This window comes from Mus musculus, chromosome 5, assembly GCF_000001635.26.
Source record: "Mus musculus strain C57BL/6J chromosome 5, GRCm38.p6 C57BL/6J".
In the NCBI taxonomy this organism is placed as follows: domain Eukaryota; kingdom Metazoa; phylum Chordata; class Mammalia; order Rodentia; family Muridae; genus Mus; species Mus musculus.
Window position 1 is genome coordinate 143,460,280 of NC_000071.6, and position 27,266 is coordinate 143,487,545.

Below are 27,266 nucleotides of genomic sequence, written 5' to 3' on the forward strand. Positions count from 1 at the left end.
AGACAATGTTCCAGTCCCTAGGAATGGAGTAGATACCCATTGAAGCAGCCAAACTGGTTTCCAGGAATCTTGTGATATTAAAGCTACATCTGCCCCACTAATCTTTCAATCTCAATTCCATCTAACTATAAGTTTACCTTTTGTCTCTTATCATTTATAGTAGTCTGCCAAAGTATGGTGGGGTTTTTTATGATTGTTTTTTTGTTTTTTGTTTTTGTTTTATTTTGTTGTTGTTGTTGTCGTCTTGGTATCCTTAGAATCTTTTATCTTTAGGAAATACTCAATTTTCGTTAAGTGGTTTCATTGAGTATTGAGCAGCTCCATTCCAACTATCAGACTACTACAGACAATAAATCTTTTCATTGTTTTTCAGAAATATCTTTCCTTAGATAACAAGAAATCAATGGCTCATGTTATTTTTTTGGTCAGGCCTCGAGCAAAGTCCCTTAGTTTTCTGAAATTGAGAAATTGTCTTGTGTATCCTTGAATGACCTACATTCATGAGCAGCATGCCCGGTCCTTCCACGTCTACACTTCACAGGGAACTTTCTCCCAGAATGACTACTGTAGAAGGATTTATCCTTAGGAATTGTTTGGTTACCATCACTTTGGGAATGACGGGATCTTTGACATCCACAGCACTGGGCATCTTGTCTTTCTTTATTTCCTCTAATTGTTTGCCCAACCACAATTGGATTGTGAGCATTTGCTTCTATGCCTGCAGTAGTTTTAATCCACTCAGAAAGAGGTGCAGACCTTGCTATTGATGATCTAATAAGCCCTTTTGCATTCATCATTAGCATTTTAAAATGCTAAAGATTCAAATAAGATTTCTCTAGCATTTGGATCTGATATTGCTCTAGTTAGCGCTGTGGTTAGGCTTTGTAAAAAGTCTGTGAAAGGTTCATTTGAACCCCCTGTTATCTTTGTAAATGATCCAGTTTCTCCCTCTGTTCAACCTTGTCCCAAGCACGTAAGGATATTGAAGGACATGGTTCTAGGACAGCATCCTCAAGAGCAATCTGTACTCCTGATTCAGAATACGGGCCTTCACCTAGCAACTGAACCTTGACGGTATCAATGCCTCCAGTCCTATTTCAATGTTCCATAATCAAAACTTCATCTTTCCACCATGTCAGCCATTGTAATTGAGGGCCAGGCTCTAGCATGGTTGTCATCCAATCTCTCCAACCATTGAGAACCATAGGATTCTGTGGCCCAGCTACTGAGTATCTGTTGGACATATGGTGAATGTAAGCCACGGCTCATTATTGCTTCCCCTAAGTCTTTTTACATCCTGTGCCTCTATAGGTTGTCATTCAAATTCTTGATAACCCTGCAGATTTCTTCATCTCCTTCCAATTCCCTTATCAAGGCTAGGAAAATCATTTTGGTTTTTCTTTTCTTAAAAAGCAATAGACTGCTATCTCATAGTCTTGTTACGAGGTGATGCAGTATCTACTGGCCTCTGCTCCTCTGTCCCTATCTTAGTATATACTTCAATTGTACTTATAATCTTTTGTAAATTTTCTTCTAAAACGTCTAACTTTTATTATTTTCCTTTTCTTGTATCTTTATTACTCTAATCTCCTCCTCAATTTTACTTATACATTTCTCTAAATTTTCCTGTTTGTTTTTCCTATCCTTATTACATTAGTATCCTCCTTAATATTGTTCATAAATGTCTCTAAACTGCTTTCTAAACTCTGCTTCCATATTTTATCCTTTTCCTGTTTCTCAGACAACAGTCTCCATCTTCTGATTTATAATTTTCAGTATTCTCCCCTCTAGTGCCTTGACATTGCTTTCATTCTGTTTTATAAAAATTTTAATTTTTTTTAAGGCTTGTAAATTTTTTTCTAAGGCGCTGTTTATTGAAAAGACACAGCAAACCCAAATGCTTATTAGGACAGGAGTGAAGCTTAACAATGCAATAATTATAACTGGCAAGGTGTCAATTTTCTCTAGATTCATCCCTTTTGAAGTGCTCAAAATAGTCTTACGTAAAGTCCAGAAAGTCTTTATAGTGTTTATCATCTTTATCTGTCTTTTTTTTTTTTTCTCCCCAAACTGCCAACTTCCAACCCTAATACCTAATCTCAAGTTTTCTGTGCCTTTGTCTCCCTTTGGTTCAACTCAGGACTCTGTAGTGGTTTCTGATTTTTTTTTTTTTAAGGTATATGGCTTTTGTGCTCCCAAGCTGGTGTTGTTCTGTCTCCTATGCTTGTCTGTTAGGGACATTTTCCTATTGGAAAAAGAATGGTGCGAGCTCAGCACTGAGGCCCTGGTGTGGTTAGCCCAGGGTTTGAGCCCTAGCTGCAGCCAGCAAGGCAGCGTTCGTACCAATTGTAGGCTCCAGACATGAGGTGTGGGCGGCTGGGGGAGAGAGAGTTGGGCTTGGTGGCCTGGTTTCCCAAGCCTGTGATACCCAGATCAGATCTCTATGCCAATAAGAAATGTTCATTGGAAATCCAGCCACTGTGTTTAGGGCTGTGTCCCAGCATGCAGTTGGGCCTTGTGCTGAGAGGGAGTCTCAGATAGTTTGGTTCTATGCCCAGTATCAGGTTTGTCAAAATGTAGTACAAGCAATTTGAGCTTATCCCCAACTAGCTTACAAATAAATGAGACTCAGACTATAGTTATTTTATTTGGCTTTGACAATTACTAGGAGGTAACCCCTAATCTACTCTTTTAACTACTGGCCTGGCTACCTTCCCAGCAGTGTACCCCAGATTCTTGCTGTTTCTTCTGACTGTGTGCTCATGGCTCCTCTCTCCTCTTTGCAGCTTCTTCCCCTCACTTCCCCCTCCCTTTCCTGTTCTTCCTCTTCCTCCCTCCCCCAAAACCAGGTCACTCCAAACCTAGGTTACCTCTAATTCCTCCAGCAATTGACTGTAGCCAATTTTATTTAATCAGTAGTTTTAAATCAAGGAACAAGGTTTGCACAACAAAAATTTGTAAGTAGAAGACCTAGACCTGTGGGTGTAGAATTTAGCATGACAACACCAAATCTCAACAACCCTCAATTTCTAACCCTTTTGTCTCCACCTCCCAACACCTGTCCCACCACTTCTGGTTTACACAGTAGCTAGGATTGGAAACCAAGGCTTTGTGCATGCCAGGCACAGTACTCTGCCAACTTAGTTACATCCCCATCCTCAGGATGGACATTTTCACAAATCCCGCATCTTCTCAGCTAATTATAAGTCCAGATCTTAAAACTAAACCCCTTGCCTGACACCATCTCTGTTGATCAGCTTGTCTGGCAGCAGGCAGACTTGGGCCAGGGAGTGATTAAGCACCATAAAGAAACCAGAGTTAGGAAAAGGGCTAAGGAGACGGCTCAGGAGTTAAAGCACTTGCTATACTAGTGTGAGGACTAAAGTTCAGATTCCCAGAAACTCAGGAAAGTGCAGGATGGGTGTGGTAGCACACCTGTTATTACAGCCTGGTACGGGGGAAATCAGAAGATCTCCGCAGCAAGCTGGCTCGCAGGACCAGCCGGCTCACCGAGCTTTGTGTTTGATTGAGAGAACCTGCCTCAGCAAGGTGGAAGAGCTGGGTACAGTTCTTGATAACATCCTCAGACCCCCACATGCATGAGCACATGTATACAGGCACCTACATACGTGCGCCCCACCACACATGCAAAAACACGCGCACACACACATGCACACCACCGACACTAAAAATCTGGGGAGCTAAAATGTGTGTGGGAGTACAGCAGGTAGATGATGAGGGAACACAGACACTAATTAGAGGCTTTTGATGTAAGACTCCGCTAGAAAAGTCTCTGGAAAGGATTAACATGCACTTTACGCCGAAGCACAGACTTGCAAGTCTTAGACATAATTTAGACCAGGTCTGATGGTTCTCCTCGGTCACCAGGGGGACCGTGGGGAAGAATGGGAACTAGCATTAGTGAGACCAGGCAGGGGAAGGGATGAAGATGGATAAAGCACGGTGTGTGTGGAGAGAGAGAGAAGAGGAATGGAGGTGCTAAAAGGCGTACAGTAAAGTCATCCCAAGCTAGAAAGATTCAGAGACCCAGACCTACGTCCTAGCTTCACTATTCATAGGCGCGGCTCTCTAGGGAGAGCATTCTCTCCAGATCTTTTTAAATCCTCAGTCTATTAAACAGAAATGACCACACCGGAATGGACTTCATACGCCACCGACCGGCACTTAACAGCCAGCAGCTGACTTCCGGGTCAGGGGACCTGGGAAGGAGGCAAAGACAGCAAAGTGCGCGTCTCTTGTGGGCGCGCTCCGGACTCGGGCCGGAGGCGCATGCGCGGGTCTTTACGTAGGCTTGCGCCTTGGCGCTGCTGGGGACCCCCTCCAGACACGCGCGGAGTCAGAAGGGTGCGCGCGGCTTAGGCGGCGCGGTGGGAGGTGCGCCATGCCGGGGATGGTGCTGTTCGGCCGGCGCTGGTCTCTAGCCAGCGACGACTTGGTGTTCCCCGGGTCTTTTGAGCTGTTCCTGCGTGTGCTGTGGTAAGTGAGGCCGCCGTGAGGGTGGGAGGCGCGCTGGTTAAGGCGACAAAAGTCGTGCCTTCTTGGTGCTTAAGGGGCAACCGCGCCCCCGGAGCACAATCTGTCTGCACCTAGGATATAGAGGCAGTCGCTCTGTGTATTTGACAGGGTCCGGGACCTTCAGCTCTGCAGGGTAGGAGCCGAGCCCTAGGGTGCAGCGCCGAGCCCTAGCCTCGAGAGCGTGAGGGAAATGTGAGCATCTAAAAACCATAGCCCCCAGGTCTCTCCTTCCTGAAGCCCGCGGCTCCGGAACTTTGGATCACACCTGTCCTTTTTCTTGCTGGGAGGGTATCAAAGTCCCTGTCAATGCAAAACAATAATCTGGGAAATAGCAATTTCGGAGCAATTCATAGAAACCAGGATAATAGGCCGGTTTTGCAAAATGCAGCTAGGCTCAGTGGGAAACGGCACCGGTGGGTGAAGTCAGCCCCTGGCACGCCTGCCGACGAGGAATAACGTTCTTAGAAAAAAAGCATTCTCAAGAGGTAAAGGAATAGGAGCAGCAAAGCCCTTTCTAGACAGGCCGGGTTTTTCTCAGATCGTTTTTAGTCTGAAACTCCTGACACGGAGCTCTGGTGTTTGGACAGAAAAAGTTATCTAGGGGCTGAAGGTGTAACAGTTCCTTTTGGTAGAGTACTCACCTAACATGAAGGAGGCCCTTGTGTGCACGGGATCCCCAGCACCACACAGAACTGATAGTGGCGGCTCTCACCTGTAAATCCCAGGACTAGGGGGTGGTGTAAGAGCATCTGCGGAGAGCATCTGCGGTTCACAGTCATCCTTGGATATACAGTGAGTCATAGGGGAGTTGCACAAGACCCTCCCTCAAAAAAAAAAAAAAAAAAGAGGTGCGGGGGGAGGGGTGGTACGGGGACAGAAAAGTTATCTAGACCAATCTTACCTTTATTTTTTCCCCTCTAGTGCTTGAGCCCGGGCTTCACGTATGCTAGGCTTTGAGTTAAATCCTCCCCACCTCAGATGACACCTCTTAGGGCTTTGGAATGTCAATCTTTAATTGGACCATCTTGGGCAGCAGGGGAGCTCAGATGGGTAAAGGTGCTTGCCGCCAAGCCTGATGACCTAAATTGTTATCTCCGGGACCCACATGGTAGGAGGAGAACTGGCTCCTTTAAGTTGCTCTCTGACCTCCCTCCGAAGGTGTGGGATGGCATAGTCTTCCTCAAATAAATAGATATAGTTTTTTAAAAAGGTGGACGTTCTTGCTAAGCGGGTCTGTTTGCTGCTGAAGTCCCTCCAGGGGGATTCAGTGGCTCCATTCCCTCTGGAGATTCATGCTATCGTTGTTCACCGCCGAGTTACAAAATACAGTCAAGAGGCCATAGGACTTCTCCTTTTGTGTTTATTTGTATCTACCCTGATACGTTATTTTCATAATTTGCTTCCTGCTTGCTTGGTTTTGAATTACAGTTGGCTACAATGTGTGTTTACTGAACGTTAAAGTACACACACATACATACAAATCCTGATATTAATTCAGCAAGTGTAAGTTCGTTTAGCAACCACGTGATTCTAAGTCACGGTGGGTGTTTTCCTGGGGAACCCTAGCTTGTCTAGGTTTCGATTTTTGACAGGGTCTCCTACATCTCTTGCTTGCCTTAAAGCCCATTATGAGGTGTGGGACGATCTCGAAGTTCTCATCCTCCTGTCTCCACTTCCCCTGTCCTGGGATTACAGGACTTAGTTTATGTAGCACTCTTAACACTTAATGTAGCACTTAACATTTAATGTAGCATTCATTGAACCTAAGGGCTCCTGCATGCCTGGTAAACACTACCCACTGAGCAGTAGCTCCAGCTTGTTTGCATTTGAAGTGGGGGCTCCTTGTGCAGCTTAGGGTGGCCTGGAACTCATCTATAGCCCAGGTTCGTGTAGCCTCTAATTTATGATCCTCCTGCCCTCTGCCTCTGCCTCTCTGGTGCCATGCCCAGTACATGGCTCACAGAAAATACAGATTAAGAACAGAAAGCCACATGTGTGTTAACAGTCTGCCTCTGGATAGACTTTTTATTGATGCAGATTACATCTTCTTTTGAACCTTAACCCTGATTGGAGAGTATTAACTCCCTGTATTTCCTCCTAGCGTGTTTTATGAACCCACGTTCTTCTCTGCGCACAGGTGGATTGTCAGTCTGACGTTGTATCTCACGCACAGAAGGAGGCTGGACTGTCCCGGTGGAGTCTTGCTCAGCACGTACCTGATAGTCCTCCTTGTTCTCCTGGCAGTTATTATATGCACCGTGTTGGCCATCGTGTGTGTCAGCATGAGAGGTAAAGAGACACACTTTCTGTGTGAAACCCGCTCTGTATCTTAACAGCCATACTGCGCTACCATTTGTGTACGGTACAGTAGTCTTGTTTTGGCTTCTGAAATGTGTGCGTGCGCACACGAATATGTGCATCCGAGTGCCTACTGTGGTCAGGAGAGAGCTCTGGATTGGGATCGCCTGGACCTAGATTACAGGTGGTAGTGAACCACACCACACAGGTGCTGAGAGCCTAACTTGAGTCCTCCTGGAAAGTGGCAGGTGCGCCTCCCCACTGAGCCGCCTTCCCACTGAGCCGCCTCCCCAGCCCCACACAGCTTCTCACTGTTTCCATAGTTGAAAGCCTATCACTACAGTGGACGTGGGAACGTTTTTCTTATCTCTCTGTGTGTGTGTGTGTGTGTGTGTGTGTGTGTGTGTAAGCCAGAGGGTGATGTCATTGGCTGCCTTCCTGGATCACTCTCCTCCTTATTTGAGGTAGGGTGTTGTCAGAATTCCTTTCCTAGGGCAATGTTAATCCCTCCTCCTAAGTTCCCAACAACAAACCGAGGCATATTTTGTGTTTTCTTCTGGGTGGGGCTGTCTCCACTCATGGCCAGGATGAGCAGGCACACAGGTGCTCCTGGAGAAGCTGATGTCTTCCTACCCCTGCTAATCCAGTGTTAGCCGGTATACAGGTCCTTCCAGTCCATCCAGCTTGAACTGGGTTTTCTGTTACTTAGGACTTGAGCCGTTCTCACTGGAACCCAAAGCAGTATCTTAAGAAACCGTATTAAACGGAGCGTGACAGTGCAGGCCTAGTTATCACAGCTTCTCAGGGGACAAAGATGGGAGGACCTCAGGTTCAAAGCTTACCTGAGTCTTTAGACCACGGAGCCTGTCTGAAAAACAGCATTGTGGGCCGTTAAACGGCTCCGCAGATGAAGGCACTTGCTACCAAGCCTGATGACCAGAGTTCTGTCTCTAGGTTCCATCTCTGGGTTCCACATCGTAGGAGATAAGAACTGACTCCCAATGGTTGTCTTCTGACCTCCATGTGTGTGTTATGACACGTGCACATAGACTGACTCCCCTGACCTATGTGTGCCTCTCTGCCCATCCATCTGTCCCTCCCCATCTTTCTGCCTGCCTGCACCTATCTGTCTGTCTGCCTGTCTCTCTCTCTCTGTGTCTGTCTGTCTTTCTGTGTCTCTCTGTCTCTGTGTGTGTCTGCCTGCCTGCCTGTGACTGTCTGTCTGTATTTTTGAGGGGTGGTGGCTGGAGGAATGGCTCAGTGCTTATTGCTCTTACAGAAGAGTTTCTAGCCCCCACCTACAGGTTCAGAACTACCTGGGCTCTAATGCCCTCACTGGCCACAGTGCACCCAGAGAGGAGGCACAAACACAAGAATAAAAATGAAATTTAAAACATGTTAGCCAGGCATGGTGACCGTGCCTTTGATCCCAGCCTAATGCTGGGAAGAGGCAGGTGGATCTCTGAGTTCAAGGCCAGTTTGGTCTACTGAGCAAGTTCCAGAACTGCACAGAGAAAGCTGTTTAGCTGGGTGGTAGTGGAACACACATTTAATCCCAGCACTTGGAAGGCCCTGACACCCATGTAGTAAGATAGAATCTATTTCCAGAATTGTCCTTTGACCTCCACAGATATGTGGCAGTACATATGTCCACCACACTCAAATAAATGTTTAAGAAAAAAACTTCTTAAAGGGGTATTGTATGTTGGGCATAGTGGCTTACAGCTTTAAAGCTAGTGCTCAGAGAGGTAGAAGAAAGTGAGTCTCTTGAGTTTGAGGCCACCCCAGTCTAAATAGCAAATTCCAGACCATCCTGGACTACACAGTGAGACCCTGTCTCACAATGCATGGTGGCGCACGCCTTTAATCCCAGCACTCGGGAGGCAGAGGCAGGCGGATTTCTGAGTTCGAGGCCAGCCTGGTCTACAGAGTGAGTTCCAGGACAGCCAGGGCTATACAGAGAAACCCTGTCTCGAAAAAAAAACAACAACAATATATATGTGTGTGTGTACATATATACACACATACAAATTTTAGTGAAGAAGAAAATTTAAAAGATAAGTATGTGGGTTGGGGTTGTAGGATTGAGAAAAAGACAAATCCCTACGTTCATAGCCCTTTAAAACTTCTTTTATTTGCTTTGGCATCAATAGGGATTGAACCCAGGGCCTCGTGCTTGAGCGGCAATCCCCTCCCAACAGAGCCAGAGCCCCATGTCTCCTCTTTCTGAGATGAAGTCTGCATCATAGCCCTAACTGGCTGGGGACTACTGTGGGCTGCTCTCTTGTCTTTGCCTCCCAAGCACAGGGATTACAGGCATGCACCACCAGACCGAGTACGGGGCTTCAGTGAGAAATAAGGGAACAACCCAGATCAGTGGAAAAAATAGGCAGAAAGCCTGAACAATAACAGAATACATTTTTTAATTTAGCCTCAGCCACACATAAAGATATGAATATAAGCATACTGTCTCATTACGAAGTGGGAATGAATGAACAGCTCTGTCTTTGCATGGGAATCAGCCAAGCCTTTGGGTCGGCCAGTGTGATAACACACACATAGCAATCAGGTCTCACCTACAGTTGGCATATACACTCAGCAGTGCTTGTAGTGTGGCTGTGGATAGACGAGCACAGGGATTCTTCCTCGCAGTCACAGATATATGTGATGTAGTTGAGACAATGTCACTTTCGTTGTGGTCTTGTCTTTGCCTTTACAGGGTATTACTGTGTAGCCCAGGCTGGCCAGACTCGGTGATTTTCCTGTTTCAGCTTCTTGAGCCAGGGCTAGGATCACAGGCATTTGTCTCCGTGTTTGATTTCAGAAGGCTCCATGAAGCCCTCCTATTGGGGGTAGATGGGGACGGTCCACTTCCCAGGCAGTTCAAGGCGCTGTGACAGAGCCCTTTCCATGGGGCCTGCCGTCTGCCGTGTCTGGGAGACCTTCTCTTTGATGCTTTTCTGCATGTCCCACGTGCTGAGGGACCTAAGGAGGTCATTTTAGGAAATGTTTCTTTTTCTTTTGTTTTTTGTTTTTTTTTTTCAAAGGAAGTCTTTCTTGAGGATAGCCCAGTGCAACAGTGTCTCTGAAGGTCAGGGTCATCAAATTGAGATTGAGGGGGGAAAAAAATATGGAAAGAAAAGTGTTTTTCTACCCAGGCATGGTGGCGCATAACTTTAGTCCCAGCACTCAGGAGGCAGAGGCAGGCAGATCTCTGTGAGTTCAAGGCCAGTCTGGTCTGCAGAGTGAAACTTTGTCTTTAAAAAAAAAAAAAATGTGTTTTTCTAAGACCTGAACCTGATAAGGCCGTTAGTATTACATCGTGGGTTGGGGAGGGACTCACAAGACCCCAGCTTTAGCTCAGGGGCTACTGGCAGGCCGTGGTGCTGAGGGAGGGGAGTCATTTTTCTTCAGTGATGTAGCCACTGGTAAGTTGCCCGTGTTCCAGTGAAGAGCTCCCAGCCTGTGCTCAGGCAGTCACCCTAATCAAACTCAGTGAGTCACCAAAAAGCAAAGCCAAGACAAAGATTCGAGAGTAAGAGGGACTTCTCAGGAAGAAGGGGCTCCAGAGGGACCGGGAGGGGCAGGGAAGGGTGGTGACCAAAATGTACCACATATGTATACGAAATTGTCAAGGAGTTTAAAACGGTGTTTTTCTAGGTAGATGGAGGGTCTTTCAATGCCTCGTTTAATCTCTGGGGACTTGTTTAGACACACTCCATCTCTGTTTCTTTGTCCGTATTTAGTGACTGTTGTGTTAGAGCTTTGTGTGAGGAGCCCCAATCACAGATGCTGCTGACTGTGTTAAACTGTGTCCATATTTGGCATCTTTCCAGTGCAGCGGAGGTCTGGTTCCTGTTTTCTAGGGCCTCTGCCACTGTCACTTAGTAGCAGGCTTCCTTCGTTCCTCAGAGAGGGTGAGAGCTCTGTGCCAGCCAGCCAGATGGCTTAGCCAGGTTCTGCTCGCCAAGCCGGGTGACCTGAGTGTGATCCCACACAGTAGAAGGAAAAACTGACTCCTGCGGGTGTCCTCTGACCTCCTCTTGTGTGTCATGGCACACATGTGCTCACACACAATAAATAAATGTAAATAAAAGTGTAAAAATCAATTACCATATAAAGGCCAAGCAGGAGCCTTGGTAGTGCCACGTGCACACAGCCTCACCACAAACACACACCACACTCCACACACAGACTTACCATATACACCACACACCACATACACACCGACTCACCACACACAAACCACACACTACATATGCACCCCACACCACACACACCACATACCACACACCATATATATACCACACCACATACACACAGACTCACCACACACAAACCACACACCACACACCTCATACACAGACTTACCACATACACACCGCACACCATATATACCACACTTCACACACACACACAGAATATACACACCATACATACTACGTACACACCACACTCCACACACACAGACACACGCACACACACAAGTCTAGAGCTCTCTGACCCTCTGTTTGTAAAATGAGATAATCTCTTGTCCACAGTTTGCGAGGATTAAGGAATGGTGGGTATTAAAGTATTTAGTAGTACTGCGTGTTCAGTCAGGTGGACAATGGGACACTTCTTCCTGGCTGAGAGAACCCGGGTGACGACTACTTCTGCCTGGGACAGTCCTCTCCAGCTATACGGTTCCTCCAGTATAATTACACCCAGTGTGCCTCTCTTGCTTCTTAGAAGTATTCCAGTTTGGGCTGTGATTATGTAGTCCTTCCTCCCTAGTTAGAGCCACAGTGAATCTACGCTAGGAGTGTGAAGCTTATGCCCTGCTTCCCAGCCTTCACTCTGTCTGTCTGTCTGTCTGTCTCCCCTCTCTTCTCACTCTCACTCTCCCCCCTCTCTTCCCCTCCTCCCCGCTCTTGTTTTTCCAAACCAGAGTTTCCTCTGTGTAGCCCTGGCTGTCCTGGAGCTCTCTCTGTAGACCAGGCTGGCCTCACACTCAGAGCTCCGCCTGCCTCTGCCTCCCACACCGCCACCCGGCTTTGTCACTTGCTTCCTATTTTGGGAAGTATAGTTGAGTAGGAGTTCAGTGGTGGGTGTGCAGCAAAACTCAGAGATGTTCAGTAGCTGTGTTTCTTAAGATTTATTTTTAAATTATGAGTATGTGTTTATGCGGCTGACTGTGGTATATGTGTGTGACTGCAGGTGCCTATGGAGGCCAGAGGGGTCAGACCCCCCCCCCCCCCCTGCAGCCGGAGTTATTTGTATGGGGCTGTGAGCTGCCTGGTGTAGATATAGAGAGCCAATTTCAGTGCATGCTCTTAGCTGCTGAACAGTCTTTTCAGCCCCCTCCCTGTAGCTGGTGTGTGTGTGTGTGTGTGTGTGTGTGTGTAGGTCAGAGGTCAGTGTCGAGTCTTCTTCATTGTCAAGAGTCGTCTTCAGTCATGCAGGACCTTAATTCTTGAGGGTGAACTGGATCCGAGTCAGCTCCAGTCTGCCTGTCTCCAATCCCACCAGCCCTCTGGTGAGACACACACCAATCCCACCAGCCCTCTGGTGAGACACACACCAATCCCACCAGCCCTCTGGTGAGACACACACCAATCCCACCAGCCCTCTGGTGAGACACACACCACCTTTCTGTCAGCTCTCATGTGGATGCTAGGGATCTGAACTCAGTCCTCCCGCTTTTAGGACAGGCTCTTTATCAGCTGACCATCTCTCCAGCGCCCCACCCCCACCCCACCCCCAGTAGCTGGACAGGCAGCTCTGCCTGTGCCTTAGGACGCTCGTGAGCAGCTGGTTTTTTTTTTTTTTTTTTTTTTTTTCTGTGTTTCAGGAACCATTTGTAACCCTGGACCTCGGAAGTCTATGTCTAAGCTGCTCTATATCCGCCTGGCGCTCTTCCTGCCAGAGATGGTCTGGGCTTCTCTGGGGGCCGCCTGGGTGGCAAAAGGTATCCAGTGTGACAGGACAGTTGTCATTGGCATCATCGCCACCGTCATTGTCAGGTGAGGTCTTCCTCCTCCTCCTAGCTTCTTCTCAGGTGCGTTTCTGGGTGGTACGGCACCCCGAAGTCCTGGGCCTCTCTGAGTAATTCACGGAGACTTGAGCGATGGGGTTTGGTCCGTGAGAAACAGCTCATCTTCCAGCTCATATCTGCAAGTGATCACTTTCTTCCCAGCTCCAATTTTCCTGCAAGTTCCCTCTCTCATAAGGAGGGGGGCGGCAGCAGGAGAGATGGCTCAGCAGTCGAGAGCACTTGTCAAACTATGTGAGGACTGGAGTTCAGTTCCTAGCACCCATTAGAGAAACTGGGCCTCCAGTCTTTAACCCCAACTCCAAGAACAGCAGAGACAGGAGGATCACTGGGACTTCCTGCCTCCTAGCCTATCCTAGAAAATATGAGCCCCAGATTTGGTGGGGAGGCAGGAGGCGGGGGGGGGGGGGGTGCGGTTGACTAATAACCAGAGGAAGGGTGGAGGTTAAAGGTGAGATGAGAAATGGTCACAGGCAGGGACGGCAGAATCGGCGTCTTACCAGCAAGATTGTAGTGGAGGGCTTGCAGGGCCTTGCACAGCGTAGGCAGTGTAGAAACAGTCAGGGCTGAGGATGCGGTACAGTTGTTAAAGCCTGCCACGAGAGCCTTAGGACCTGAGTTCAGATCCCCACACGTTGGGTGCTGGACATAGACTGCCAGCCACATCATTCAGTTCTATGCTCAATAAGAGCCCTGACTTAGAAAAGTAGAGAGCGATCAGGGAATACCCTGATGTTGAACTCTGGTCTCTGTACACATGCACACCCCCACATGAGCACATATATACACCACACACAAATAGAAGCAATTAAATGTGGGCCCGGGAGAGGGGACACCTGTCAGAGTATTCCATCGTGTGGAGATTCTTTTTGTCTTACCATGAAGACTCCTAGAGTGCTTAGTAATAGCCGGGTCAGTGTCGGGGGTCCTGGAGAACTAGTTCGGGTGACTTCTATGTCTAGGCTACAACACTGCTCACCTCTTGGACCCTTTTTTCCTTTGTGGGCCTCACTCTCGGAACTCTGTGGTTTTCCTGGGACTTGGGTTGGCTGTGGACTCACAAGGAACCATTTTTCTTTCTTTGTTTTCTTTTTTAATATTCATTTATGTAGTTAGTCTCTGTGTGTGTGTGTGTGTGTTTGTGTGTGTGTGTGTATGGGTGTGACTTGGCACATGTTGGAAGTCAGCGGATAACTCGCAGAAGTTGGTTTTCTCCTCCTATCCTGAAGGCCCTGGAGAGCAAACTCAGATCCTGAGACTTGGCTGGCAGCACCTCTTCCTCCTGAGCCGGCTCACTGACCCTCCTGGGGAACGTTCTAGAAGAATATTGCTTGCCTCGGTTGGGTTTTCAGAACTCTGCCTCTCCTTCAGCAGCACAGAAACAGCTTAGTTGGTGCGTGTGGCGTGGGCTCAGGCCACCGCCCTCCACAGTCACCCAGCCTGTCCCGTGCCTTACTCCTTACAGCTGGATTGTCATTGCTGCCACCATGGTCACCATCATCTTTGTCTTTGACCCGCTGGGCGGGAAGATGGCTCCGTATCCCCCATGCATCCCGGAGCACCTGGACAGTAACAGCTCAAACCGGTTACTGACTGGCCTGAAGACGGCTGCGAAGAGCGTGTGGGAGACCCGGGTGCAGTTCTGCTGCTGCTGCGTTGGGCAGGATGATAACACCAGGGTGGCGTTTTCCAGCACTGCCGACCTGTTCTCCACCTACTTCTCTGTAAGCTGAAGGGATCTGCTGTGGTCTCTCTCTTCCATTTCTATAAATGCCTCTGTGGGGTGATGAGCATCCTGCACAAAGAAAGCCATGTGAGCCACCGTAAAGTATCCCTTGGACGTGGGGTTTGGGAGGTCACTGCCTGGGTGGGCTTGGCAGGTAGCAGTTAACTTCGAGGATGGCCAAGCCTTTCCTGTTCCTTGTTTGTGTTGCTCTGTTGAGGCTGGGTCTCCTGTAACCCAGGTCTGAAACAGTGTAGCAGAGGACCTCCTGGGACTCCTGATCCTCCTTCATCTGCCTCCTCCATGCTGGGCTTACAGGCGTGCACCACCACACCCGGTTTATTTGTTGCTAAGAGTGGGAGCCAAGGCTTTATGCATCTAGGCATGTATTGTATGTACCAGCTGAGCCCCAGCCCGGCCCTCAGCAAATTTCTCCGTGGCTAGGTGTGTCTTTCATAAACACTGGTCCGTTACAGCCCAGCCTGTGCCTTGTTTTTTTTTAAGGAACTAAGCATTACGAAAGACGCTGCCAGTTCTCTGTCTACATCTCCTCTGTCCAGCCCAGTCAGCAGATAGGCATGTGTGAGCAGGGCCCTGCCAGGGAGTATCAGAAAAGAATTTCTCAGGCGAGCAAGATGGCTCAGCAGGTAAAGGTACTCACCGCCAAGAGAGATGACCTGAGTTCAATGACCTCTACACACACACACACATACATACACACACGCACACGCTTGCACATACACCACACAATGTTTAAAACAAGTATTTCTCACTACGTACCATGACTCACTCACTGGTCATGAAGTGCACGGGAGAGATCGCTCTCGGATGAGCTGTCCTTGGACTTGGATGATCTCATTTTCTTCCTCCTCTATACGCGTCTGTGTAACGATGTGTGATAACTACTGTTATTTTTGGTTCTGAAACCAAGTAAAAGAGAAGATTCCTTTCGACACCCTCCGCACCTTCCTGTCTGTCTCTTCTGTCTCTCCCTCGCTTCTCTGTAGTTTCTGACTTTGGACTGTGGAGAGCTAGCATCGTGATGTGACAGCAGGGGCCCTCCTGTAGGAACCCAAGAAGCGTGCCCACAAATCTTTTTTTTTGTTGTTCTTGTTTTTACTTGTTTTTATTTTTATTATCTGACTGTCTGTCTATTTATGGGTTTTTAAGACAGGTTTTCCCTGTGTTGCCCTGGCTGTCCTGGAACTCACTCTGTACACTAGGCTGGCCTTGAACTCAGAAATCTGTCTGACTCTGCCCCTGAGTGTTGGGACTAAAGGTGCGCACCACCACCGCCAGCCTTAAGCTGTTTTTATTTTTAGCTCTTGCATCTGTTGAGCGTATGCCTCCTGTGTGCAGGTACCCAAGTAGAGTGAGACTGCCTGACAGGGGTGCTGGGAACAGAACTCGGTCCTCTGCAAGGGCAGCAAGCACTCATCACCACTGAGCCATCTTGCCAGCCATCGCCAAATCTTATGGGAGTGCTTCAACCCATCTCAAGATATCTAGAAGAGGCGGTACCTAGTCAGTACCATTTTTACTTTTGGGGGGCAGGGTCTCGTGTAGCTGAGAATGACCCAAACTCCTTACATAGCCAAGAATGACCTTGAAGTTCTGGTCTTCCAGCCTCTGTCTCCTGAAGGTAGAGATTACAGGTGTGCTCTACTAAGACAGGTTTATTTATGCAGTGCTGGAGATGGAACCCAAGGACTCGTGCATCATAGACTCTGTGCATCAGTGGACTGTCTGTGGGTCTTCTCATGCATGATTGACTGTGCATCAGTGGACCGTCTGTGGGTCTTCTCATGCATGATTGACTGTGCATCAGTGGACCGTCTGTGGGTCTTCTCATGCATGATTGACTGTGCATCAGTGGACTGTCTGTGGGTCTTCTTATATATCATAGACTCTGTCCATCAGTGGACCATCTGTAGGTCTTCTCATGCACCGTAGACTCCCTCTATCAGTGGACCATCTGTGGGTCTTCTCATGCACCGTAGACTCCCTCCATCAGTGGACCGTCTGTGGGTCTTCCTGTGCTGCTGCTGCTGGAGAATATCGTGTGGTTTCTTTTGGTTTTAATTATATTTAATCTGTGTATTTGGGTGCATGCATGGCATGTGTGGAGGTTAAAGGACAACTTGCAAGAGTTGGTTCTCTCCTTCTACCAAGTGTGTTTCAGGGACCAAACTCAGGTCATCAGGTTTGATAGCAAGCACTTGTAACTGAGCCATTCATTCTGTGGCCTGCCTGCCTGCCTGCCTTCCTTCCTGCCTGCCTTCCTTCCTTCCTTCCTTCCTTCCTTCCTTCCTTCCTTCCTTCCTTCCTTCATTTTCTTTTTGACACAAGGACTTATTATATAGCTCAGGCTGGCCCTGAACTTGCCGTCCACATTCCTCTGGGTCCTGCAGTTCTGTATGCGCCACCAGGCCCAGCTGAGAGAGGACTTCTGACTTCCGTGTTTGTCCACATGAGAATTCTCACTGGTGTTTACTGATTTCTGATTTCTTCCATGGCACAGTGTACCCAGTAGCCATATGTTCAGCCTCATGAATCTGCCACAGAGTATTTATCAGCACGAACTTCACACTAGCTTAAGAAATGAGAATGCCGGGTGTGATGGTGTGCACCTTTAATCCCAGCTCTCCTGTGGTTAGATAGAAGCTCACAGGCTAGCTAGCCTGGAGAACACAGTTCAGCAGGTATAAAGAGAGACCCTGCCTCAAAACACGTTGGGAGGAGAGAACCAATCCACCAAAGTTGTCCTGTGACTTCCACATGGGTACTCCAGCATGTGTACACAGCACATGTGTGTACTCCAATGCACACAGATACACAATTTCTTTAAACAGAAATAGTTAAGTCACTTAAAATGAGATTTTGATAAAATGATTAACCTAGTAGATTTGTCTGAGGACAAGATATGAAAAAAAAAATACTAAGCTAACATCTATAAGGAATCCCACAGTGGAAAAATGCTCTTTGAAAATACATCGTTAAGAGGCTGAAGAGCTGGCCCAGGGGTTAACAGCACCTCCTACTCTTGCAGAGGACCTGCATTCAGTTCCCAGGACCCACACTGGTTAGCTTACCAACACCTGTGACCCCAGCTTCAGGGGATCCAACACCACCTTCTAGCCTCTGAGGCTCCCACACTCTTGTCCCAGGACCCACACTGGTTAGCTTACCAACACCTGTGACCCCAGCTTCAGGGGATCCACAGCACCTTCTAGCCTCTGAGGGCTCCCACACTCTTGTGGCATTTACATGAACTCGCTCACCCGTGCACACACAAGATATAAGTTTGTAATTGAGAGGTAGAGGCAGGAAGATCTGGAATTTCAGGCGGTGTTTATGTACTGAGTCAAAGGCCAACCTAAGCTGCACAAGACTTGTCTCAGACAAAAAGTAATAAATTCCTCTTTCTGGGTAATGTGCCTGGCTACTTGCGTATCTGCTTACGAACTGTGTTCAACTGGATGCTAAGGGCTTCCCGGGCAGTCTGATGGGTCTGACGGCAGACCATTGTGCTTTCCCACCCAGGACACAGACCTGGTGCCTAGTGATATCGCAGCAGGCTTCACCCTTCTCCACCAGCAACAAGACAATATCAGCCACAGCCGGGAGCCTCCGGAGGTCGTGACCCACACACCAGGACAGCCTCAGGTAATGACAAAACCCACCTCTGACGTCCATGCTTCTGTGTAGATCTTCAGAGGCATACAGTCAAAGCTGGGCAGGGGGCATTCAGGAGGAGGAAGCAGGAGGATTGTGAGTAGGAGACTAGCCTGGGCTATAGAGTGAGTCCAAGGCTAGAAGTAGACCCTGTGTAAGAAAAGAGAAGGAAAGGAAAAGTGGGGAAACGAGAGGGAGGCGGAGACAGAGGGGGATGGAGAAGAGAAGTGACTAAGAACAATTTTAGTCGCTTGGGACTGAGACCCGGTTCTCGCCCAGACTCCAGGCTCAGGAAGCCCCACTGTGTCTCACTGTCCAGACTGCACTGTAGGAAATTCAGTGTTAGGTTCGGTGTTCCAGAAGATCTTCTCGTATGGGCCTGAGTCACCCCATAGTGTATTTTCAGTCAGTCTAGAAAGCAAAGAGTTCAAGCTTTGTCTGACGAACAGGTTCCTGCTATAAACTCATTGTGTTTTCCAAAGAGAAACTTGTGCCAGGTTTAGCAGTGTACACTGGCTGTTCCAGCAATCCGGGCAGAGGCAGGGGGATTGCCAGTTCCAGGGCACCCTAGGCTACACAGTAAACAGGACAAAACTCACTGTTCCCTTCCCTTCCCCTCCCTCCCTCCCTCCCTCCCTCCCTCCCTCCCTCCCTCCCTCCCTCCCTCCCTCCCTCCTTCCTTCTCTCCCTCCCTCCCTGTGTGCCTCCTCTCCCTCCCTCCTTCCCTCTCTCTCTCCCTGCCTCCTTCCCAGTGTGCCTTCTCTCCCTCCTTTCCTCCTTCCCCCTCTCCTTCACTTCCTCCATCCCTCCCTGTCTCCCTCCCTGCCTTTGTTCCTTCATTCTTTCTTGAATCCCTGAGCATGGACTCCAGAGTCTTATACATACTAGACAAATGTATACCACTGAGCCATGTCCCCAGACCCTCAAAAAGGAAGAAAAAAGTAACAGAAAAATACCATACAGAGAAGCCATAGGCTGTGTCCCTCTGTCTCTGCCAGGGCAGCCAGGCATCCACGGTGCTGGTGTGTCTTAGTTACTCTTCTGTTGCTGAGATAAGGGACCAAGGCAACTTAAGAAAGAAAGCATCTGGGGCTTATAGTTCTAGAGGGCAGACAGGCATGGCGCTGGAGGAGGCTGCACAGTAGAAGGGACAAAAACTAAGACATCTTAACACACACACATCTTAAGACACAGCCATGAGGCAGGAGGGAACTACAGGGAACAGTGTGAGTCTTTTGAGACCTCAAAGCTTTCTCCCAATGGCAGAGCTCCACCAGGTGTTGGCAGCACCCTTGTTGTCGGGTGGAAAGCCATGACGGTCTCCAGGCATGAAGCTCCACAAGAGTCAGAAAGCTCTGCAGGGATCCCTGCCTCCCTCCCATCTCTGGTGGAATCCACTGCTGGCTGTTTAAAAACCAGCTTTTTGGAAGCTGGTGCGTCTGAGAGTTTAAGACCAGCCAGAGATACATACCAAGACCTCGTCTCAACAAAGAAAAAGTGCTAGGTGTGGTGGCACATGCCTTTGGTCCCAGCACTCAGGATGTGGGGGTGGGCAGATCTTTCCAAAGAAGAGGCCAGCCTAGTCTACATAGCAAGTTGTACGACAGGATAGCCAGGGGTCCACAGAGAGATTCTGTCTTAAAAATAAAGACAAACAAAACCATTCTTCCCCTACAAGAGGCTGGAAAGATGGCTCAGCTGTTAAGCACTTACCACAGAAGGGTGAGGACTAGAGTTTGGATCCCCAGAGCCCATGTCAAAGCTGAGTGGGCGTGTTGGCCCGTCTGTAATTCTAGTCTTGGAAGGTGAAGATGGGGTGGGGGATCCTTGAAGCAAGCTGGCTAGGGAGACTGCCCAAGTCAGTGAGCTCTGGGTCTGAGTCAGAGACCCTGCCCCAGCGAATAAGATGGAAGAGCGATTCACACACACACACATACACACACACATACATCAATGCCCACACCCTTGCAAATACAATACACACAGGTGCGTCATAAATCCACGTGGGGAGAAAAGGAGAGTTAACAGGAGCCACAGTAGAGAGAGCTCACCAAGACGTTAAGCCCTCGTTTTCTGAAGGAGCAGAGGGGTTCAGCCTTCTTGGAAAAGACTAATCCGGCTGACTCACTCCAGTTATTTTGTTCAGTCATCACACGGAATTAATTGGTGCTAGAAAGGCTCCAGCTACCAGAGTTATCTTGCCCTTGTTGCCCAGAGAGAAGATTACCTTTAGAAATCTCGCTCCCTTTCAACCATAGCGAGCCATAATCAAAAGTTAAGAGCTGGGGCTGGTGAGATGGCTCAGTGTGTAAGAGCACCCGACTGCTCTTCCGAAGGTCCAGAGTTCAAATCCCAGCAACCACATGGTGGCTCACAACCATCTGTAACAAGATCTGACGCCCTCTTCTGGAGTGTCTGAAGACAGCTACAAGTGTACTTACATATAATAAATAAATAAATCTAAAAAAAATAAAAATAAAAATAAAAAGTTAAGAGCTCCAGGTTTGCCAGGAGTGTCTTAGGACCTGCAGTCTCTCACATGGCACTAAGTGCAGACTATCCAGGGAGACAACATTTCTTCGAGGTTCAAACAGCCTCAAAACCACTTCTCAGCCTCTACTGATCAAGCCAAACACAGCAAAGGCTTTGCTGAGACTTTTCACTCAGAGCGAGGCTCAAAGGCTTCACGTTACGGATCCAGCCTTTTCAGAGTCGAGGGAAGCGCAGGAGATGGAATGCTGGGGTCCAGCTTTAGGATCTCAGTGTGCCAGTGGGTAAGGCTCAGTGGCTAAAGTGCTTGATTTGTTAGTGGGAGGGGGGGGCTGAGTTCAGCTCCCCAGAATTCACGCAAAGCAGGACATGGTATTGAGCACTCCTGTAATCCCAGGGTTCCTACAGCAAGATGGGAGGAGCTGGAGAGAGAGAGACCCTGGAAGCTGGAGGACCAGCTAGCTGGGGTACCCAGCAAACGTGGTTACAGTTACAGTGGAAGTCAAGGACAGCCGCCCGAGGCTGTGCTGGGCGACATGTTTGCCCGCACTGGAGTGCGCACACAGCTAAGGCTGCTTTCCTTCTCTCTCCCAGGAAACTGAGTTAGATGCAGAAGTGGAGAACTGCCATCATTACATGCCGTTTGCAGCAGCTGCCTATGGGTGGCCGCTCTACATCTACAGGAACCCGTTCACGGGGCTGTGCAGGATTGGTGGCGACTGGTAAGTTAGCGTAGCCTGATCCTTTCAGATTTTTTTCCCCTCTTTTTTTAAAAACAAAAAACCTACATTTCAAAAGCATACAAGACTAGAACAAAAAAAAAAAAAAGTTCTCTATCTAGAACTGTCTAGACCTGTGACTCACTATGTCCTGAGTTCTCTAGATGTCACACTTTATCTCTTTTAAAAAACAAAAATTTTGGCAGGGCAGTGGTGGCACAAATTTTTTTTTTTTTTTTTTTTTTTTTTTTAGATAAAGGTTTTATATAGTCCCTGCCTGGCTTGAGAGAAACTTGGTATGAAGACCAGGCTGGCCTTGAACTCACCAAGATGACTTCTTCTGCCTCGCAAGTGCTGGGATTATAAGTAGACACTGGCACTTGGAACTTTTAAAAAAAGCTACTTGTAATTAGTTACATTTTTCTATTTGTTTGTTTGTTTGTTTGATGTATATGTGCAGTGAGGATGTGGAAGATACAAGACTCCTTCTCTTTCTGACATTGTTACATTGATGCCACACAAAGAATGAAAAGAAAGACTTCCCTTTCTTAGTGAGCCAAGGCTAGCCCAAATGTGATTGACGGCTTCCCTCCATGTCTTCTGTATGTCTGCAGCTTGTAGTCTGAGGCCTGTCTGTTGTGCGTCTGCTCTTTGTCTGTTGTCTGTGTTGCTGTCTGTCCCTAACAAAGAGCTTTGCTTCAGTTATTGACAAGTGAGGAAAACATGGGAGGGGGAGGGAATGGGGGGGGGGTTCTTCTACAGAGATCTTTAGCTGAGTTTGACAAGGGAGTTACTTTACTGACCTAGAACAGCACTCAAAACCGCACACAGATGTCATCAACCTGTGTCGCTATATTGTTTCCACCATTCATGTCATAGTCATGGCTGCTTCAGCAAATTACCACAGCGCACACCCAGGCGTACACACACACACACACACACACAATGTTATTCTGGATCAGGCTATGGAAGAGTAGATAGTCCAAGAGTGGAACTGTGCAGGCCAGGAAGTGGTGATGCACACCATTAATCCCAGCACTTGGGAGGCAGAGGCGTACAGATCTCTGTGAGTTTGAGGCCAACCTGGTCTATAGAGCGAGTTCTAACCTTGTCTCAAAAAACCAAACTAAAGAAAAGAGTGGAGCTGTGCATTTAACGTAGGTTAGAAGGTGATTACGTGGGAAGAACACAGCAGATTAAGGTCAGTTACGTTGTTCTTTTAAGGGCGGGTTAAACTTAACCAGGCTGAGTACACAGTAGGACAGCAGGTTGAGGACCTGTTTTACATGATCTCAGGATATATTATGAACTTGCTTACAAGGTCTGGAAAATGTTCACTCTCTGAAGGTAAGAGGGACTCACACACCGAAGGGGTCCTGGGAATCAAACTCAGATCACCAGGTTTGGTGACAAGTGTCTTTCCTGCTGAGCCGTCTTGCCAGCTCAGGTTTCTTTATCTGTTAACATCTTGCCTGATGTCCTCACAATATTCACTGCAGTAAAATTATAAAAATCAGGAACTTTATCTTTGATTGTTAACTGGTAACTCGTGTTTGAGTTCTTCCTGTTGACCCAGTAATATGCATGTGTGTAATAGATGAGACTGGAGTGTGTCCGAGTGTGTGTGTGTGTGTGTGTGTGCGCGTGCGCACGTGCTTGGAGTCCAGGGGAGGACACCCCTTGTCCTGCTGTTCTTCTCTCCCCTTTATTCTCTTGGGATAGGGTCTCTTTCTCATTCTACCTGGAGCTAAGCTTTTGGCCAGCAGCCCCAGCTTCCTCCTGTCTCCACCCCTAACCTCACGGTGCAGGGTTACACACACACACACACACACACACACACACACACATGCACACACGGCTACACCGACCTAACTGTGCTGGGTGGTCCCTGTCACTTTCTGAGCACTTCCCTGGTTACTTGAGTTTTGGTAGTTTTGAGACGGGGCCTCCTGTAGCCAGGGATCGCCTCAAAGTCCTGATCATCCTGCCTCCACCTCCCAAGGGCTAGGGTTACAGGCACGTGCCACCGTATGGGCCTTCTTCCTACATTTCTACTGGAAATTTTTAAATTTTTCTTTATTATTAATGTATGCATATGATGTATGTGGGTGCGTGCATGCCAGAGCACGTGTGAAGGTTCAGCAAGACACCCTGTCTCAGAGGAGTTAAGGCAGAAAGAATGTCAGAGTAGGATATCCCATGTCCATATATGTGTGAGTGCACATGCAAATGTGCGCACAGACACATATAGACACGTGATGAATGAATGAATGAATGAATGAATGAATGAATATCTAGAATGTAGTAACTCACTGAAAAAGCATTTGTCCCATGTGCAAGCCCCATGGATCTGCTAGAATGTCTGAGAAGTATCCAGCCCTCCCCTCCCGAGTTCTCTAGATAAATCCACGGGGTCACCGTGTACGGTGGAAGGCACGGGTACCACAATCACCTCTTTCCGTTCCCTGTAGTTGCAGAGCCAGAGACATAGAGTACGATGCAGTGGAAGGTGACCAGCACAACTGCCACTTCGCCTCCATCCTGAAGACCACAGGGCTGCAGTACAGGGATTTCATTCACATAAGCTTTCACGACAAGGTATTGTCTCAAGCAGGGTGCTCTAGATGTGGGTCCTGGACTCCTGTGGGGTCTGGTGGTGGGAGTGTGTGTTTGTGTATGTCTGTGTCGGTGTGTTTGTGTGTGTGTGTGTCTCTGTATATGTAGGTAAGTGTGTATGTCTGTGTGTGTGTGTTTGTGTGTGTTTATGCATGTATGTCAGTGTCAGTGTGTGTGTATGTCTGTTGTTGGGACTTCAACTAGGACCTTTCACAAGCTAGATAAGCACTCTACTAGTGAGCTATATTCCTAGCTCTTATTAAAAAAAACATCTTTATAGGCCAAGCAGTGGTGGCGCACGCCTCTAATCCCAGCACTCGGGAGGCAGAGGCAGGTGGATTTCTGAGTTCGAGGCCAGCCTGGTCTACAGAGTGAGTTCCAGGACAGCCAGGGCTACACAGAGAAACCCGGTCTCAAAAAACCAAACCAAACCAAACCAAACCAAACCAAACCAAACATCTTTATTAGTGGTGTGTGTGTGTGTGTGTGTGTGTGTGTGTGTGTGTGTGTGTGTGTGTGCACACGCGTGTGCACTCTTGCATGTGTGCATACAGGTCCTGCGGATTGAACTCAGATTATCAGGCTTGTTGGTGAGTGTCATAACTTACTGAACCATCTTGCTAATTCCCAGCCTTTTTACTTTTATACACACACACACACACACACACACACATACACACACACACACACACACACAGAAAGCTTGCCTACCCGCTTGAAAGTCTGTGGTTAGCATTACTTAGTTGCTCTCTAACCTCTTTTGTGTGGTTAACCTCTGTAACCGCTACTGGTGGCGTGCAACTGTTTTCAGACTCTGTGGTTCACAGAGTGTTTTGGCAGAACTTTTAGGAAGAGTTCTATAGTTGGGCTGGCGAGGTGGCTCAGTGGGTAAAGGCATCTGCCTCCAGGCCTGAGAAGCCACGTTCAGTTCCTGGCATCTATACAGTAGAAGGAGAATGAGCTCCCTCAAGTTGTCTTCCAGTTGCTTCACACATGCATTGACACGCACATGCACACACACAGCCTCCACACATAACTTCTGAAATTGCCAAGTATGGTGGTGTGTGCTCATAATCCCAACCTTTGAGAGGCTGAGGCAGGAGGATAGAGAGAGACCCAGTCAGAGTGCCGAGGGCCATGCAGAGGAACGGCAGATGGCTTTAGATCGTGGATGCAGCCCACAGCTTACCACCGCCACGTGAGTGAGCCTCGGCGTGGCACGGTTCCGAGGACCATGTGTCCATGAAGTTCTGAGGGCTTCGTGCTGTTATGGGGTTCTGCTCTGCCTGCTGCCCTCACATCCCTCTTAGTCTAAGAATTCTATTAAAACTCTAAGGGGTTTCCAGTCCCTCAGGGGACAGTATCGTGGACGCATACAATGCTATGCTTGATCTCTCTCAGGCACTGCTGCTGGGGCACATTAATGATCCTGTCACCAGAACTTAGAGATGCAGATTGTCAGCCATGAGAACATTTGGAAAAATTAAATTGTTAGTGAAGCTAGGTTGAGATGTTTTTACTACTGGCTCTGATGGAGAAAACCTTAGGAAGTAATTTATAGTTCAGAGAGGCACACTCTTATTAGCTAAACTAGGGACCTTTTAAGGTCAGGGAACTAGAACAATGGCAGCCCTGGCTGACAGGACTCACTGAGTCTGGACTGGTGAGGACTGATTTCTTGTACCCATTTTGCCCTCATCTTCCTGATAGGATTTATTAAGATTGACTGATGAGTAGATAAGCATTCTGAGGATTTAGAGTTTGTGAGTGGAAGGTTGGAATATCCTTGCTTCTGTCCATCAACTCTGTGTGTGTGTGTGTGTAAGAGAGAGAGAGTGTGTGTGTGTGTGTGTGTGTGTGTGTGTGTGTGTGTAAGAGAGAGAGAGTTTGTGTGTGTGTATGTGTGTAAGAGAGAGAGAGTGTGTGTGTGTATGTGTGTAAGAGAGAGAGTGTGTGTGTGTGTATGTGTGTAAGAGAGAGAAAGAGTGTGTGTGTGTGTGTGTGTGTGTGTGTGTGTGTGTGTGTAAGGTTTGTGTGAATAAGGGCTGGAAAACTGTTGGTGTCCATCCATCACCTATGTGTATGTATATAAAGCTTGTCTGGTGTGTATTGGAGCTTGCTCCATCCACCAATTTTGTGTGTGTGTGTGTGTGTGTGTGTGTGTGTGTGTGTAAGTAAAATGCTTGGAGCCCACCTTCTGGAGCTTTGCTCTACCATTTTATATGTGAATATAAATATGTGTGAGTATAAATATATGTGTATATGCTTTATATGTATATATGCTTTATATGTGTATATGCTTGTGTATAGGTCTATATATATGTATGTATGCATATATGTGTGTATAAACACATGCATGCACATGCGTATTTGTATGTATAAAGTTGTTGGACTCTGCTGTTTTGTTTTGTCCATTGAGAGAGAGAGAGAAAGAAAGAGAGAATTTTCTCATTCCTACTCTTTCTCGCTGGCCCCAAAGGATTAAAGAGTTCATAGTTCCTGCTGACCACAGGGAGCGCCAGCTTTGTTCCCTCAGAGGAAAGTCTGCTGAGTAACTTCTCTAACCACTGGCTGCCTTTGGCAGCAGCCCCTGTAGGTGTCTGGATCCACCCCTATCAGCAGCTCTAAGCTCTGACCCCTAACGGCTGCCTGCCTCAGTTTACCCACCACATGGACGCCAGAGCCGGTCACTGGCATCAGAGAAAACCAGGTTTCTCTGTAGTTGGTGTTGCTGTGCTGCTGTGAGTCCCGCCTTGTGCTGGTTTCTTGTCTTCCAGGTGTATGAGCTGCCCTTCATAGTGGTTCTGGACCACAGGAAGGAGTCTGTTGTGGTCGCCGTGAGAGGGACCATGTCTCTCCAGGTAATGCTGGTGTGCTTGACAGATTCAGACCTGGACAGGGTGGGAGCGGGGACGTAGGCACAAGTGAGGTGCTCAGAGCTACGGAAAGCTTCCGTTAGGAACAGAAAGCCACTGCCTGCGAGGGAACCAAGGGAAGTGTGGGTTGTGAAACTCTGACTGGAAACATAGTGGGAAACATACTCCCACTCAGCCATCAGCTGTTGGCAGCAGAGATGCCAGCACGTCCCAAGACAGGCTCAAGGGATACCTACTTGGTTTGCCTCCTGCCGACCCTTAGAGATGCCTAGATGAGCCCCAAGCCTAGGGAGCCACTC

The 27,266-nt window shown here is 48.0% G+C and overlaps 1 protein-coding gene across 4 annotated transcripts in view; it reads left to right on the forward strand.

Annotated features, from left to right (window-relative positions):
• Window positions 1-4,204: 4,204 nt before the first annotated feature.
• Window positions 4,205-27,266, forward strand: part of Daglb (diacylglycerol lipase, beta) — a 39,959-nt gene continuing 16,897 nt past the window's right edge. The window contains exons 1-8 of one of the 4 annotated variants that reach the window (XM_030254461.1): window positions 4,205-4,497; window positions 6,674-6,825; window positions 12,668-12,839; window positions 14,098-14,592; window positions 18,135-18,257; window positions 21,351-21,478; window positions 23,947-24,073; window positions 26,869-26,952. In XM_030254461.1, coding sequence (XP_030110321.1) covers window positions 14,356-14,592; window positions 18,135-18,257; window positions 21,351-21,478; window positions 23,947-24,073; window positions 26,869-26,952 — 699 coding nt within the window. In that variant the 5' untranslated portion in view covers window positions 4,205-4,497; window positions 6,674-6,825; window positions 12,668-12,839; window positions 14,098-14,355. The remainder of the gene's footprint in view (window positions 4,498-6,673; window positions 6,826-12,667; window positions 12,840-14,097; window positions 14,593-18,134; window positions 18,258-21,350; window positions 21,479-23,946; window positions 24,074-26,868; window positions 26,953-27,266) is intronic. The other 3 variants (NM_144915.3, XM_006504698.3, XM_006504700.2) reach the window with 3 other exon arrangements.